The sequence below is a fragment of the Chaetodon auriga genome, chromosome 12, assembly GCF_051107435.1.
Source record: "Chaetodon auriga isolate fChaAug3 chromosome 12, fChaAug3.hap1, whole genome shotgun sequence".
In the NCBI taxonomy this organism is placed as follows: Eukaryota; Metazoa; Chordata; class Actinopteri; order Chaetodontiformes; family Chaetodontidae; genus Chaetodon; species Chaetodon auriga.
In genome coordinates, this window is record NC_135085.1 from 25,153,201 (window position 1) to 25,170,697 (window position 17,497).

The window sequence follows — 17,497 nt, forward strand, 5'->3', positions numbered from 1 at the left end:
TGCCTCCATCAGCATTGAAGCCATCAAAAGTGATGCAAAGGATGAGGCACAATTTTTACATCAGTAAAGGAACTGAGCCCTTAACTTGGCGAACTCGATCTTTCTAATGACTCTAAGTTGACATGTCTACCTCACAATCAATAAGAAAGTCAAAGCACTTTTGGTTTCAGGTTCAAATATTTCATATTTCTTGGTACATCTGAAATGTTGGAAACTCACCTGTCTCTCCACCCTGACAAATCTACCCATCATGCTTTGGTCTTCGGCATCTGGCATGGAGGCGGCTTTGGCTAGGTAGGACTCATGCCTGGAACAAAGGGACACAGTGGACGTGGACTGCACAGCCATTTGTTACGGGGAGCACGAACATGCTTACAGACGACTGTGTGTGATGTACTACATGAAGGAGATATAACCAAGACAAACTCATGGCTATATGAGTAAAAATAAACACTAGCCTTAATGCTAAGTTAGCTTTATTTTAGCATGGTTGTTTTCTTTGTCAGACAGTTTAATGGTGCAATATAATCTCAAAACACTGTCTCGTTTATTCATTATGTTTTCTCCATAAACAGTGTGACAGTACCTGGGTGACTGATTGGGCGGGTAGGCAAAGGGCGTTTTCTGAGTTTTCTTTTGTTTGGGGGTGAGGGGGGGTCCAGGGGCAAGAATCATGTCGATCCTTAAAGGAAGAGAAGCAGGGTGAGCTCGAGGAAGAGGAAATATTTGCTTGGCTCAAACAGGCCGCCTCATCTGTAATGTAGTTGCTGACCTTGTCTGGAGGTATTTGATTCTACAGAGCATGTCCAGGTGTCCAGCAGAGTACTGCTCAATCACGTCTTTGACATCGTAAGGCCTCAGAGTTTCCTTAAACCGCTTCTTGTTCAAGAGGAATTGCATGATCCTGTGAGACAGAGTTTAAATTCAACAGTTCAGACATTAAAAGGACGGAATCCAATCAATTAAACTTGGAAAACAATGGCATTCTGTCCTTTGTCAAAATCATGTTGCAGATGTTGCTGGTTCAGCTTTGCCCTCCCAGAGGTTATGTATTCCCTCCAGCATGTTCTGGATGAGTTGAACATGCCCAGAAAACCTCTAAAGATAACCAGGAGGCAACCAAATCAGGTGTGCAAACAAGTCAGGAGCAGCTGACACTCTGAGGTCCTTCTGGACGTCTAAGCTTCTCACCGGATCTCTATGGGTGAACCCAACCACCTACAAAGGACACTCATTTTGGCTGCTTTGGCTGCTTATGTCTGTGATCTCATTCTGTCAGGCATTACCAAAAGATCATGAGCAGAGCTGAAGGCAGAATGTCAGTCGACTGGAAAACAAAGACCTACAAATCAGCATGTCCCATCTCATGGTACATCTTCGAGTTATAAACAAAACTTAGACATTCGTGAATTCCTTCACTTGGAGAAGCAACTCACTTCCAACCCTGAATGAGAAATCTACCTCCTTATGTTACTGTAACGTGGTCTCAGATTTGAAGAAGCTGACCTCCATCCCAGCCACTTCATGCTGAGCTGCAAACCATCCCAGTGTTCACCAAATTCCATCTTTGTTAAACCAGCATCTGGCTCCAACATTGTCCTTCTATCTGATATTTGTCAACCAGAGTCAGTGATTATCAAAGCGCGGGGAGGAGTTCACACTTCACCTGTCTGTACCTGGGATCAATGACCAGCATCAGGTCTTTGGTGCGAGTTCACCAAACAACTCCTGCTGATTGTACCTGGGCTCAAACCCAACATCTTTCAGCTCTTTGAAAGCCATCTTGAACCTGGAGACCACCCTGCCACCCACTGAGCTCCTTCTTTTGTCTCTCAGATCTCCCACTTTGAGCTTCCCAGAGTCAGCGGCTGCTGCACGAGCTCCAGTGTTTGGCACAAAGTCTTGAGTCCTGAAACTAAAACCCTCCAGGTCTGAGCGTCCCATTCAGAGACCCATTCAGCCCCGAAATAATGGCGTGGGTGGAAGCAGCACTTTCACAGGGTTAATCACTCATCTCACAGGCCCTCGCACTAGATTGAATTCCTGCATTATGTCAGCTGTGTGGCCTATAGATCTACGAGCACGCTGTGTTGAGTTCTGCCCACACACTCATACCGCCGTCATGGCTGAGGCTGCATCCAACCTGCACAGCTTTTTAAATTCGGCATCAAATGCTTGGTTGGATTAATTATCTGATGGTGTACCTTCTGATTTCAATAACCATTTTTACAATGACCTCCGACGCAGCGGTTCTGTTTTCTGTCCTGTATTGTTTGTTCTTTGTTTTTGCAGGATGTATAAAAATGAATTTCAGTGAAATTCAGGCCACAGACAAGGTCGAACAGACTTTTGCTGCAGTTTGAGAATTTTTTAAAGGGTTTCTTGACATTGTGAAATATCTTGTCTTAACTTATTTAGACTTATTTTGAAGACAACGTTCAGCCACATGATCACCACAGTAAGTGTATTCTGAGAAATCTGCTGAATGCATTTCAGGTCAGACACTTACGTGTTATACTGCATTTTATTTCAATACAATACTTGCTACAATACAAGAACTGATACCTTCTAAGTGCCTCCAAATGCAACTGGACTTGTTTGTGATACCATAAAGATTTTATCTGAACCATAAGATACAGTTTCACATTACACTTTCAAACAATTCAAGGACAAAAAAGCTCTAAATTCTGTATCATTGTGAATTTGAAGGAGCACAGACCATCATGAAATGTACATTTAAAGATGCTGACCTTACTGCCCTGATGACCAGTTTCAGTGTGGGGATCATCTCCTCCATGAGGATGTCTGGGGGGAAGCCCCGCTCCTCTAAGGCTGGGTCTGCCAGGGCTCCAGCATCTGACAAAGATAAATGCTGGACGTCACTGTCAGTGTAATCAATGGTAAACTGGCCAAACAGACCAAACCAAACCTTTTATTCTGATGACTGCGCCTTTGTGTTCTTACCTTCGGAGCTCTGGCGGAGTGTGTAGGCCTTCATGCGGAAGGCGGTGCGGAAGCGTTCCCGGTTACTGAAGCCGGCAGGTTTGGCCTCCTTGGAGGGACTCTCCTCGATGGAGTCGGGGTTTCCTGTGAGCTTCTTGCCCATCCCGACCGACGGCCGAGCATTGGGAAGGCGAACTCGCTCGAGTATACTCAGTTTTTGGCTGAAATGGAAGAAAAGAGCTTTGTGACACGGTTCTTCTAATGGCCAACTTCTCCCTTAAAACAGAAAATTCAGCTTCTTATGGCTCCAACAGCTAATATCACTTCTTGCAACACGTGTCCTGGTGACAAAATCTATTGTGGTCATCCCAACTCAGCTGCACCCAGCCTCCCAAATTTAGATTTGACAGTCACTCATGGTGTATTTAATAAGGACATCCGTCGACTCGTGCTTGATGAAGATCTGCAGACTGAAATGCCTTTTCTTGTCATCATAAGTCACCAACTGTTTGAGGGACTTCAGGTCTCTTCTCAGTGAAGAGTTATTGACTATGCACTTGGCAGACTTTGCTGTGTGCAAGCACTTCGGTGAATTTGATAAAGACGGCTGCAAACGATAAAAGGCTTTAAAATATCTCTGCAGAGGTGAAGTCAGAGATGCTCCCTCCACGTTTCTCTACAGCTGAAGATCTTCCTGGAGTCTGACTTTCCTCTCACAGAGGAGTTAAAAGTCTTCTCGGTCTGCTGCCTCGACATAACAATGCTGGCAGGAGGAAGCCCCTAAGAGCTGTGAGGAGATCGGTCTCCTTTATTGTCCCACGGCTGACAATATTTGGCAGCACAAAGACTCGAGCTCCCTGGGTAAAATAAGACTCCTGTGTGCCTTGGAAGGGGCAGAGAGGCGGGGTAACCGGAGCCGACAACAGCCCTCTGAAACGTGGAGCGTTCTCAGCGACTTTGCTCCCACAGCAGACACACAATATGAGGCTCTATGTGGCCTCGGGGCCGAATAGGGACAGCAGATTACGGCGCTGAGAGGCCGCAGAATAGGAAGCTTTAAAGGACGAGAGAATCTCTTTCTGACTGCTTTTCGACTGAATAAAAAGCTGAAAATTACCTGCGATTATCTTGTGGCTCTCTGTAAACGAGGCAACACAACAGGAAAAAATAATGCTCCTTATCTCCCAACAAACACACACACATATTGATTACGCCTGCACAAACCTGCAGCGATGATGTTACAGGATTATTCCAGTCTGCTGCAACTGGTGTTGGAAGCCCAGTTAAATGCTGAGATCTATCGGCCAATCAGACAGATTAGAAACCATCAGATCCCCCAGAACCACTTTATTTGGAGGTCAAACAGAAGGTCAGTGTCGGCCATAAGCCACAGACACCTTAGCTTTGGGCTTCTTGTTTACTAATATGTTTGGAGGGCAAACACATTTTTACACAATAAATTCAACACGACGCTCCTGAAGTCCTGAAGTCGAATCATAAAAGTAACAACACAAACTGAACATCGACGTGATTTTAACAGCACTGTCCTCACTCCAAAGGCCTGAACTGTGTTTTCACAATGCTAGCAACACAAGAACACACACACACACACACACACACACACACACACACACACACACACACACACACACACACACACACACACACACATTCAGATGGGCTATAATTTTCAGTGTTGTGTTGAATAGACCACACAATACCGCTGGATAACACAGATTAAAGGTCTAATATCATTCAGTGCAGTGAAACACACACACACACACACACACCACACACACACACACACACACACTCAGTGGCTTATCGCCCTCTTGTTGTACATGGCAGCACTGTTGTAGTTTCTGGCTGGCGTCCACCTCTTCGCTCACAGCAACAAGATAATGTCAGCCTGCTAATTTCCCAGCCGCTGATCCTACAAGGGACTTAAATCTCTCTTCTCTCTCTCTCTCTCTCTCTCTCTCTCTCTCTCTCTCTCTCTCTCTCTCCCTCCCTCCCTCCCTCCCTCACAGCAGCTCGGTGGAGGCCAGGAGGCGTCGAGGCGCTCTGGCCGAACGAGGAGGTAGAGGAGGAGGGAGGAGACGCGGCCACACCTCAGCTGGACCCTTTTTAATTCAGATTTTTTTATTTTCATGGAGGTTTTGGTCAGGTGCTGGTGCTGGTGTCACTTCCTGTTCATTTCTTATTTGCTGAGCGAGTCAGATGATAAGATCCCGTCCAGATGTGTTCGTGTTAAATTTTAGTTTTGTTCTGTAATGACGCAAAAATCTCCATAGAAAGAAAACAAATTCTGAGTCAGCTGCTTTTTAACTGTCTTGAGCTGTAACATGGGATTAACGGATGGAGAAAGAAGAAAATCATCAAACCCAAAGACCCCCGTCTCAGGCGCTAAGTACTGCTTCAGAACTGTCATTCATAATTGAAACATAACTAACGGACTCGCTAATAGGCTTCTAGATAAAAACGCTGAGCATAAATGTCATCTGAGCAGCTGAGATGGAGGGCAGCTGTATCAAAGAGTGAGGCGAGGGGGAGTTTCTATCACATATTTGCGGCAGCCATTAGCCCGCAGATTTATTCCACTTGTGAATTAATATAGGAAGCTATTCAAAGGCAGACGGGGGGATATTCTAGGAAACCTTCATTAGTCTTTCCAGCATATGGGGCTAATTAAAGCACCATCAGGAAGACTCACAGCTCTGTGTGATTTACAGTTTCTCTGCTGGAGATCAAACAGCAGTGACCTACCTCGCCATGGCCTCCAAGTGATCCTTCCTTTGGATTGAAAGAGAGAAAGTACGACGTTAACACTTTCACAGGCGAGAGCTTAAACCTCAAACGTCCTTTAACAACCCCTGAAAGTCAGCAGATAGACCCCAACCGTGATGTCAACACAGGTCACATGACTTCAACTTCAGGCCAATGATGCACATGCAAACGACAGACGATGAAAAACCTGAACAACGGTGGAACGATGTGAACGAATAGTGGGACAAACAAGACACAAAGACAACAGAATTCAGGTTCACTACGGTTTCTATGTATGTTTACCTGAAACAGGGAAGAGAGATGACGGTTTCATAAAATCTCCACGTGGCAATAAGGTCTTCCCTGATTGGATTTGTGGAATAATATCGCCAGGCGGACTTGACACAAACACACAGAAGAGCAAAAAACGGGTATTTTGGTATTAACTGTCCGATCAGGTTAGATCAACATCATGTGCTGCTGACGGCAGGTGGCGTCTCACCTGGATGAGCCCGGCGGCTGGATGTCTGCGCTTCTCAAAGTGCTTCTGTCTGTGCTGCTCCTGGACCTTCAGAGCCAAGCCTGAACCCAGGATCCCCTGAGACCACAGAACAGAGTCAACACGCTGCCTGAGGAGCTGCTGTGCGTGAACAGCATTAGGGAAGGTGACCCTGCACAGCGCGTTTTAAAAAGGCTTCACGTGCACACCTGTGGTCTCATGGCGGACAGTATGGAGAGCTTTCATTGGACGCTCTGAGCTCACACCGGCTGTGGTTCTGCGCAGCGAGGTAAAACATCAAGGATGAGCCTCTGTCGGTGCTGCTTACTGGTAACTTAGCTAGCTAATGCTAATGCTAGCAACATACAAAAACCTTTTGCTGTGGTGTGACAGGAAGCAAAACATCTCCAGTCTACACCTGATGAGCAGGTGACAGTCAGATACGTTTCAAGCATCCGACGTAAAACACAAACCTGATGTGAGTCAGTCTGAACCTTCAGTGGCTCTTTGCTACACTCACTGTGTAAAATATAACGTCTGCTGTGTAAATGAAAGCTAAATTCATTAAACACTCTGTGAGCAAATGAAGCTGCAGTTAACCAGCAGCAGCAGTGTGTGTCGCGTCTGCTCTGCTGTGGTGAACATGCAGTACACAGGAGTACTCACTGCAGGCAAAGCGAAGAAGGACACTCCGATCAGAGCAAACGTGCCGGCTAACAGTCTTCCAGCCCAGGTCTTTGGGGTTTTGTCCCCGTAGCCGATGGTGGTCAGCGTGATCTGAAAAAGACAGAAGAACAATGACAGTGTCCAAACTTCCTGTCAGATGTCTGAGTGTTTGAGGGCTTCATCGACCGCAGACATGACGGCAGCGTTGACCTTCTCTCTGCAGATAAACCGGGCTGTGCTGTGACCTCTGACCTCTGGATCCACTTCAGTCTTCTAAAGGGTCACAACATCGTCTGCAGCATGCAGCTGGTTACAGCTGACTGTCTTGCTCAAGGACACTTCAAGCGGATGCTGGCTGTCACAGAGCCTGAACTCTGGTCTCCTGGTTGAAGGGCCGGCTCTGTAACGAGGCCACGCTGCTGGAAAAACCGGCTGGACGGCATTCATTCGAGCTCCCGGCTCGCCAACACTTTTGTTTCTCAGACATGACGCGATGCCGCTCAGCGTCTGACTTCGAGGTTGTGAACGTTGGAGCCGACGACACACGAACGCAGAGGATGAAAACTGCTAACTGTTTTTGGCAGAAATCCCAGATTTGTATCACAGCCGAACTGTTATCAGTTGATCATTTGGCCGAGCGTCATCTGCCCGCCGAGCCCAACGTTGAACACATCTAACTTTCCAACAGACAACAGATGGAAGGAAACACATCCTCACAGCACAAACTCATCATTTAGACTTCTCTTTGAGCAAACAGAACAAATTCTGCCTTTGTGTTTCAGTTGTTTTAGGAGTTTGTTGAAGTGAATCAATATCAAATAATCTGATATGTATGTATGAAATGTATTTGCATAATAATCTAGCCCCTTTGGCAGGTTGAATCACTTACATTCAGAAATGTCTTAGGTCTTAAAAACAGGCCATTTTTTTTCCACCATTTAGTGTTTTTTTCACAGAAATACTGGATGGATTTAATTCCCTAAAGCCAGAAACTGAGCGTCAGACACATTCCTTTGTTATTCTATCCCATGCAGTCACAGAAGAAGACAGCCTGCAGTCACAGAAGAAGACAGCCTGCATCCAGGAAGCCTGAAGACGATCAGCAGGAGCCAGACTGACCAATCACACGGCAGCTTGTGGGCTTTCATAAGAACTTCTCATCAGTTCAGTTTTAAACTGCACTGTGATCATGTTTTCATGTTTGATGCCTAATTTCCTCTCACTTCTCCTTCTTAGATGTTTGATCTTAAGGGTTACACTGTTGCTGATAAGCAAAGTTCACAGAGAAAGAACAAATATTGATTATTAAAGTAAAGCGTTTGTTTGTCCCGTCGCTCCGTACAGAAACGTAACGTAACGAGCGTACCAGCCCCCACCACAGCGCGTCGGCGTAGGTGTCGAAGTCCTGCGGTTTGGGCTGAGCGGTGGGGTTTTCGTGGTTGGACACGTCCATGGAGACGTCGTCCTTCTCCACCAGGTAGACCAGGAAAGACGCCAGGATGAGAGACAGGAAGCCGATGTACCAGGCGGTGATCAGCTCCTGCACGAACACAAGCACAGCGCACGAGAAGTGAAACACGTTTATTTATCTGTTACAGGTTTCAGACAAAGACTGACACATCCTCCTGACACTTCACTGTGTCCGGTCCAAGGTGTGTAGGAACTAAAACACACAGAGATTAACATGCAGATCAGTAACACTGATAGAGATCAATTCATCCTCTGTTAGAAGAACATCCACGTGAAGGCTGAGACTCTCTGAGGAAGCTTCTCTGTTCTCCCGTTTTTCTTTCATTACACAGAGTTTTACTCACTCTGTTCAAACTTCTGTCACCTTTAATTCGTCTAAGTATGAGTAAGAGTCTCATCTTTCACACACACACACACACACACACACACACACACACACACACACACACACCTCCAATATAAACAGAGGTGGAAATACACAAACAGCCAAACAGTGACAACAAAGACGAGCAAAGAAGCAGAAACCAACCAGAGGACTGTCAAACACAAACAGGTAGGTGGAAAAGGATACACCTTTATATGGTAAATGCACTGCATTTAACCAACCCACACACACACACACACACACACACACACACACACACACACACACACACACACAGCAAGGTCTATGTAAGAGTCAAGAGTTTCTGTAAGTTGTGAACAAATACAAAGTGCAAAGGAAAGTTTGTGTATTTGTACTCGTGAGCTCATTTTCCTGCTTTTCTTTGTTTAAAGCTCTTTGTTTCGTTCCTCCTCCTCCTTCAGTTCCTCCTGTTTATCCTGATGCATCACTCACAGCTCTCTCACTCTGCAGAAACAGTCCCATCACGCTCACCTTGCTGTGTGCGTAGATGGCGGACCCCAGCAGCTTCCAGGTTCCTCCTCTCCGGTCCATGCGCAGCATCCGCAGGATCTGCAGGAAGCGCAGGCTGCGCAGGGACGTGGCCAACACGTTACCCTGGTTCCTCACCGCCACCACCGGCACCGAGGCAATCAGCACGAAGATGTCTGACACAGAAAGAGCAGAAGAGTTTGTCTGTGTGAGGCTTTGACTTAATGAGTCTGACCCGACGCAGCTGCTCATTCCGCTTTGTGAAGCGCTGAATGTGTTTGGACGAGCTGTGGAATTATTTCCTGACAAGAGCTGATTGGACATGAGAGACGTTGTTGAAAAGCTTCCGTCTGAAGTCTCACAGAGTCAGAGCTGCAAACACTAAACAGACAAATGCAGTAAATAATGTTTTCATTCCCGCTCGGCGCGTCCTGCCCGTGACTGACGCCACACGAAGGCGCCGCTGCTGACGTCTAACCTCAGCCTTTATTTGTGAGGCTCGTGGTTTGTACCTAAAATGCACAGAGGTTTGCGAGCGAACTTCAGCCTCCCCCTCCATCCTTTGTAGCGACAGCAGCATCCTGCCGCCCAGACCCGCAGTGCAAACTCTGCTCCGAAGATGAAGATGGCGAAGGTTTCCTGTTCGGGAAAATCAAAAAAAAGCAAGTTTTTACTGAATCTCACTGAAAGTTTGTATCTTATCCTTGTTCTTATTATTTTTAACAGGGTTTATTTACACTCTGATGTTCACATCATCTACATTTTGCTCATTTGTCTCAATGTTATAGCAAATTTTATGATATTTGTAAATGTAATAAATCTTTTTTGAAGATTTTTAACTCCCTCCGGACTGACAGCTGTCAACAGGCTGATCGCAGCATCAGACTAACCTGTAACCTTCAGCAAAACTGAGAAACCTTTGAACTATTCAATCCACACAACTTTATTAGAAATGCTGGTGTCTGTGAAGCAGTCTGAGGAAAGTGTCGACGCGGCACAGCAGACATCTTTAATGTTTCCATTTGATGAGCTGGTGCAGCCATAAAAACAGTCTTTGGTGTGAATATTCTGTGTATCAAATATTAATAATATTTAAAGTGTAAACATCACATATCTGTAATGAAGAGCTGGAACAAAATGATGTCCAACATGAAGCTGTCAGACTGAGAGGAATAACACGATTTTTACAACCTTAGAACTGCTTAAAGGGAAATGAAAGGGAGAACTACAAAAAGCAGAAGAAATCCCAGTCATCTCACCAGTATAACCAGCCAGTGTGCAGACACCTTCTCGTGTTCCCTGAATGTCGTCAGAATGGCCAGAATCAAACAACCCAGAACAATCAGAAACCTGCGGAGACAGAAAACAGATGTCAAATACAGAGAGCAGAGGAGCTGGAGGAAGAGGAAGAGGAAGAGGAAGAGGAAGAGGAAGAGGAAGAGGAAGACTCTCCTCTTCAGAAGAAAACACCTTCATTTGTCTTTTCATCAGTCAGTCAGTCAGTGTCTTAATGCCACCACCAGAGGGAGCCACGTCTCCACAGTCCTCAGCTGCAGCACATCGTCACCACGGCCCTTTTTTCTGCAGAAATCTATTTCTGAAATAACTCCTGCATTATCTCTTTGAGAGTAAAAGCTCTCTGTTTGACGCAGCTGAATAAATCACACGTGTATGAACTGCCACTCCGTCTCAGCGGCTCTGTAAAGCAGACATTTGGGGAAAATCTTTTCGCTCCATCAACGGTGTTTAAATCAGAGCTCTGCACCGCTGAGGGGATCCATCATTTATCAGTGTTACTTTATATTAAATGTCATTTTTCATAAGCAATGTTTGATTCATGGAGGATCAGAGGAACAAATTAAAAAAGGCAATAACCCATTTATCAGATGTCACTGCACAGTTCTCCAGGCCTGTGGCTGCGATGGCTTCACTGGTTTCACTGGAGGCAAACACAACGCCAAACTAAGTATGTTCATAGATATCGGGATACGGCTCATCTACTGAGCTGACCTCACAGTGCTTCACCCATTTTGTGAAAGGTGTGCTGTTGTTTTCTCTGTTTTGAGTGAGCGAGGCTGTTCACGGCAGCATGAGCAAAACAATGAAGCTTTAGCATTAGTCATTTTTCTGCAGGGTTGCTACTGCATGACAAAACCTCCCAAAACTGTGTCTGAGTTTGGAGGACCTGCTGAACTGAAGCAACGTCTGAACCTCTGCAAGCAGAACTCGGACTGAAATCCAACGAGCACAAGGACAGAAATAACAGAACTTTCCTTTAAGCTGAACAAACTGTCAGATGGTTAACTAGCAAAGTAACACAACAACTGACTGGAGAGAGCAGGCCGACAAAGGGAAACCACTGTTGTCCACATACTTTTGGCCTTAAAATGCATTTGATGGCACACAGATGTCAGCTGCAGGTGAGCAGGTGAGTGACAGGTTTGGACTGTGTGTGTTTCAGCTGACCGTCACGTGTACAGTCATCACACAGCAGCATCATGGCGAAATCTTCGTTTGTTTAATCGCCTAAAATCATGTTTGATATCACGTGTTCGCCTGGTAATATGAACACAAGCCTGCATCACTTCACTTAATTCAATCCAATATTCCTTTATTAGTCCCGCGAGGGGAAATTCCAAAAAGGAATGAATGGATGGATGGAAATATCTACATATTCATATATACGAGTTATAATTGGTATTTTCAGAACATTGATTAAATTCTTCAATGCTCCACCGACTGAAATCTTCAGTTTCACAGCTTAAAAAGCAAATTGATCCACTGAAGTCCCTTTTTTTATACCCTGACATCTATATTTATTGATTTCAGAACTGAAATTAATTGGATACACACATACAAATGGCTATTTAAATCCCCCTGTACACCAGAGCGCTCCCTGGTTATACTCCAGGTAGTCTGGGGTTAACAACCCAGTTATGATGTATGACTGGAACCACACTAAATAAACTCAATCACATCGCAGATTAACATTAACCAGCGCCGTGTGTCCAATATTCTCCACCATCACCTCTGTGGAAAAGGGTATTTTCTTCTGTTTCAGCTCGTTCGACGGCGTCACGCTCTCACAGCTCAGGCCTGAGGTTGCAGTTCAAGTCAGAGGTTGCGATTCGTTCAGGAGAGCAGAGAAGTGCATGCTGGGAAGCAGGTTTTACAATGCTAAGAGGTTCAGCCACAGTAAGCAGGAACAATTGGCAGTGGGGTTATTTTCTGTGTATTAACCTGCAGGGCAAGAAAAGCTGAAAGGTTTCAATATTCAGAAACGTGTTCAGCTCAGATCTGAATCCTGCTGCCTTAATAATCAATGACATTTCATATGAATGAACGCTCGTCGCGCCGCAACGACAACACGCATCCAACTAAATGTGTTCCACTGAAAGATTTTCTCTTTTCTGGAAAACAGACAGAGTTGATAGTTTTTCCGTCTTATTTTGGGATGGATGAACGGATGGAGCAAAAACAAGTGTTAAACACAAGCGGTACAGTAATTATGCAGTAAGGTGTATTTATGAGTACAAAATGTAAAAAGTTGTAAAGCACTTTGTCAGAAGTGAGAGAAAATGTGCTGAACTGTTTTATTAATTGCACTGTGATGAAAAAGGTAATGGAGGCGCTGCGTTTATGGACCACACTGCAGTCGTAGGGAGGAGTTCACCGGACAGGACTGTGACAGCACAGACTGGGGTTCATGTCTCTGGTGGAGGTGAAGGGAAGATTGTAGATTCAGCTGTAGTCTCGAGTCGCTCCACGCTGACTCTTTCTGTACTAAACCAGACGAGGCTCTTTGCTGAGCCTTAACCAGAAGCTGTGAGCGCTGTGATGCTGCATTCACCACCAGCAGATACTGTACTGAAACATCAGATTTTTGGTGGACAACAAAAGAACTAAAGTGCGTTAATTGAAATTTCCTCTTATGTTAACAGAAAACATATTCTCATATTAAACACAGTTAGAAAGCTAATATTCTCATGAATCCATTGATGGAAACAACTTCAAGGTACAATCACGACAGGAGGCTCAACAAGCGCCAACAGCAGAGAAACAACCGTTCTGAGGTTGAATGAGCGAGGGAGCGTCAGACGATTAAAGCCTCTTACTGTTCAGGAGAGTTTACTGTTGACTGTTCGTCCCGTCTGTCGACACAAACGTTCACGTTTACACTCGGATTAAACACCGTTAGAAAGCTCAGATTCACGTGAACCGACTGCTGGAAACCATTTGGAGATACAATCACAGCGCCAACAGCAAACAAACCGTTCTTAAACTTGACGTAACATTGAAGAAACTCACCGCTGACGTCTCTCATTGATCCACAGATCGATTAAACTCCAACGAAAACGGCCTGAAACATCCACAAAGGTCCAGAAGATCCACTGCAGTGAAGATATTTAGTCCAGAACATGACAATAATCCACAGAAACATGTTTTCTGCTCTGTGTTTCCCCCTTACAACACACAGAGTGGCGCCATTTTGTCTCCAGGTCCTCTGTGGAGCCTCAGGGTTCAAATCAAACCTCACTTGACCAATCACGACCTGCCACATGAAGCCAGGCCTCCAGAGAAGCCAATAACAGCCCGAGTTGAACAGAAGGGCCTCCTTCTGGTCTAAAGTTTGAAGATCAAGCCAATCACAGCTGACTTTACAAATGATTGACACTTTGAAAAGCCAATGAAACTCTAAACATCCTGATACACCATTTTAGTAGTTCTTCACAAGGATTGAGTGGAAATGGAGATATTTAACATGGTTTGAAGTGTTAAATAGATTAAATGGCCTCAATATAAAGATATATAATAAAATATAGGTATGAATATTGTAAATATTAATATAGATGCCCAAAATGTAGATTTCATTAATATAAATATGGATATTTATGTAGATAAATATATAGAATATATAGAACGCCTACATATACCATTAGAGAAAACAAACAACATTCAGTTTCTGTGGTATTGTTGTCAGTTTTTATTGAACCTGGACTCGTGTAAGGCTTCATGCTTTGGTCTGATTGTTTTTTTTCCAGCTAATAAGTCCCAGATATAGTCCTGTGAAAGCATCTATTTGCAAAAAAATATTCACTACTATCTACTTCATTGCGTTCAAACTTGTATTACTGTAAGTGCTGCTGGCATTGAGTGATTCTGACCAGCTGAAAGTTCAGAGTGTTACCTTTCAAAAGAGACCGTGCATGTACTCCACGGTTCAAGAGCAGCGTTCAGTTTATTTTGGGTATGTACTGGTGCATTTTTACTGAACTGGTGTGGTTGTGTTCAAACCGACCAGAACACAATCAAACAGTGGAGCATTGATGGCTTTGTCCTTCAGCCTTCTTCTCTAAACCGGTTTCTGCTTCCTGAATCTTTCATAGCCGGTTGTGTTGCCATTAGGCAGTGCTGACATCTCTGTTCTGAAGTGCTGCACAACCATAACAACATGAATATTTTACAGCCAAACAGCCTGGAGAGTTTTACATAATTCACCAGAAGGAAACGATAGCTGAGAGCAGACGTCGCTTGATTGATGTCTGAGCGTCCTGTGTTGGTCGTGTGTTTTATTGAGTCTTAAAAGTCGCCATGTCGTGCGTTTTACACCACACTTCCTGTCCCCTGAATTAAAGCATTTTCCCTCAAAGATATCCAGAGGACAGAGATCATCCTGCAGCGAGCAGAGGAGGTCGATGTTAACTCGATACGATCCAACAGATACTGATCTGGAACATGGTCAGCTTCAGATAGTTTGTTCAATAAAGCGCACAGAGCGATGTCGATGCCCATTAGACCGGACACATCAAGAGGAGGGAGGCGGAAATCAACGGGTGGGACAGTATCGGACCAAAAAACAGAAAACATGGGTCTCATCAATGAGGAAAGGCGACATTCACAGGGATGTGATTCACAAGCGTTCCTCTGACCTTCATTTCTGTTTAACAGGAAGTTCGATTTGAGGTTCGATCACAGCTATAACCACACATAAATGTAAGAATCAATAAAAATCTGGTGTGACAAAAACCAGAGCCGGTCTGGTCAACATCTTCAATGCTCGTCCCTGAAAACAAGACAGAGCAGAGGTGCACAGGCGGCACAACCACGACCAGGTGTGTCTGAACGAGTTCGAGTCCAACCAAGTCTCGAGTCTTAGAGTCTGACTGCAAGTTTTTGATAAAGTGTTTAAACGCAGTGGAACAGCAGCAAAAGTAGAGAAAAGCCAGAAAGTCACTGACCTGAATCTAATTTTAGTGACTTCTATCTAAATTTGCTAACTGAAGCTAGCTAACATTAGCCGCTGGTCATACCAGAGCTGGGCTTATGAACTCAAAGAATTCAGAAAGAAGACTTAAAGAGGAAGTCTGGAGTTATTCGATGGTCAACAAATACCACAAAAGGTTCAAACCAGCAAAGTGTTAGTCCAGCCCTCAATGCTGTCTGACTTCTTGTCTGTGGCTCTCAGCTGCAAGCCCATTGGTTCCCACTGAAGACGTAAATCTTTAAAAACGCCTCACAAATGCAGAGTTTCATTTGGTAACACAGCTGCTGACTGCAGTTTTTAATCAACGCTGGTCAAACAGGAAGAAGCAGTGCGTTTGTTGGGACTGGTTTTGGTGCTCCAGTGAGTATTTTTGGCAGCACTGTAGAGGATTACTCATCTTTCCACCATCTGAGCAGCAGCTGAAGTAGAGAAGTTTCTCACTTCAAGTTTTCAAGCCGATTCAAAACACTGTTACACAATGTAATGAATAAAATCCAAAATCATCAACACAAATAAATCAATAAAAAACAGCCAGCAGGGTGAAGAGCTGCAGAGCAGGAAGTGATGTATGTGAGGTGTGGAGGTCACCTCAGGACATCAGACGCTGTGATGCTGCTGCTGCTGCTGCTGCCAAAAAATGAAGGATGAAATCCAACCTGTGTGGTGATTGGCAATCAAGGGAGACCTGCAAGATGAAGACTTGTTGGTAAAACAAGTCCTCTGCATTAAACGTGTTGTTTGTGATTGGCCTGCAGACCATGGACTATGCTCTGGTTGTGTTTAGGCACAGGAACCACTCAGTCCAGGTCAGACTGCAGCTGAAAGAAATGTCTGCTGAGCGTCGGCAGGAAACAGGAAGCAAACAGCAGTCTGTCTGTTGCTGACCCATCCATCCACCTCGACTTCCTGCCCACTCTGGCTCTGGGACTTCACGCCACTCAACATCCACAAATCACATTTCCAACATTTAGATAATTATGAAAATGTGTTTCAAGAGCACGCCAGCCCCAAACTGAATGTGACAAACTCAAATCTGACGCTTCAATTAGTTCAGAAGCACCATCATTTGTTTGGAGAAACTCTAGCTCTGGATGTTTTGATTGGTTTTAAAGGTCATGTTGCAGTAATGATGGGAGCAGCCCACCTGAACAACCCCGTTCTCTCTCTCCATTAATCCACTTTATATCCATGAGCCCAGCAGGGCCGAGCCTCCGCTGGGCTCCCCGGTGCTGATCCCACCCCTGAGGATTCCTAACAACCAATTTGCCGGCGAGATTCAATAAGGAGAGTGCAGACGATGCAATACTGACAGTTAATTTGCTCGGCGATATGCAAACACTGGTGGGAAAGGACAGCAGCAGCACGCCGTTAAAGACTGCAGTCACAAGGACGAGATGAGAGCCGGCGATCTTTATTCAGCCGAGGAACCCTGAGAAGAAGTTCAGAGGCAGCTTCACACCACGATGACTTGAGTCTGCGCTGAAAGCGTCCTGATCAGGCCTGGACGCTCAGCAGAGGTGGACAAAATCCAACATCTGCCACTTTTACAAATCTGAAGGAAAAATCTGAAAATGAAACATAAACCTCATCCACAGGAGCAGAAAACCATAAAATCCAGCTTCAGTTCTACCTGCTGAATCAGTCACAGTTTGTCATTTAATTTGGAGGACTTCAGTGTCAGACAGTCCACAGACGCAGCGCTGCTGTGAACAACGTGAAGCTCAACTTCACCGTCAGTCAAAGTAATGTGGCAGCAACAAATATCCTGCTTCATCTGAGAGATCTGAACTCATCTTTTATTTTCTAAGAGCCCGACCGTCCCGGCAGGTCCTCACATCTGCAGAAACGTCGGAACAAATTTTCAAACAAGCGTCATTTTGAAGCAACAGGCTCACGTTCGGTCAGCATCTCCACTGAAACGATATCAAAGTGAAACACGAGGACAAACTCCACACACACAAACACACACCTCAACCTCCAAGATCAAACACACCCTGAGAGCAGAGGAGAAAAC

General features: G+C 45.0%; 1 protein-coding gene across 2 annotated transcripts in view; it reads right to left on the minus strand.

Moving 5' to 3' along the window:
- kcnq3 (potassium voltage-gated channel, KQT-like subfamily, member 3) overlaps positions 1 to 17,497 on the minus strand; it is an 83,516-nt gene that overhangs the window by 8,001 nt on the left and 58,018 nt on the right. For both annotated transcript variants that reach the window (XR_013077872.1, XM_076744952.1), the window contains exons 3-15: positions 10,478 to 10,568; positions 9,731 to 9,857; positions 9,222 to 9,394; positions 8,241 to 8,414; positions 6,875 to 6,985; positions 6,212 to 6,307; positions 6,013 to 6,107; positions 5,710 to 5,736; positions 2,965 to 3,164; positions 2,751 to 2,856; positions 773 to 904; positions 587 to 682; positions 220 to 307 (exon numbers count right to left, since the gene is read on the minus strand). Coding sequence is in view for 1 of the 2 variants with exons in the window: in XM_076744952.1 (XP_076601067.1) it covers positions 220 to 307; positions 587 to 682; positions 773 to 904; positions 2,751 to 2,856; positions 2,965 to 3,164; positions 5,710 to 5,736; positions 6,013 to 6,107; positions 6,212 to 6,307; positions 6,875 to 6,985; positions 8,241 to 8,414; positions 9,222 to 9,394; positions 9,731 to 9,857; positions 10,478 to 10,568 (1,516 nt within the window). In the remaining variant the exon portion in view is untranslated. The remainder of the gene's footprint in view (positions 1 to 219; positions 308 to 586; positions 683 to 772; positions 905 to 2,750; positions 2,857 to 2,964; positions 3,165 to 5,709; positions 5,737 to 6,012; positions 6,108 to 6,211; positions 6,308 to 6,874; positions 6,986 to 8,240; positions 8,415 to 9,221; positions 9,395 to 9,730; positions 9,858 to 10,477; positions 10,569 to 17,497) is intronic.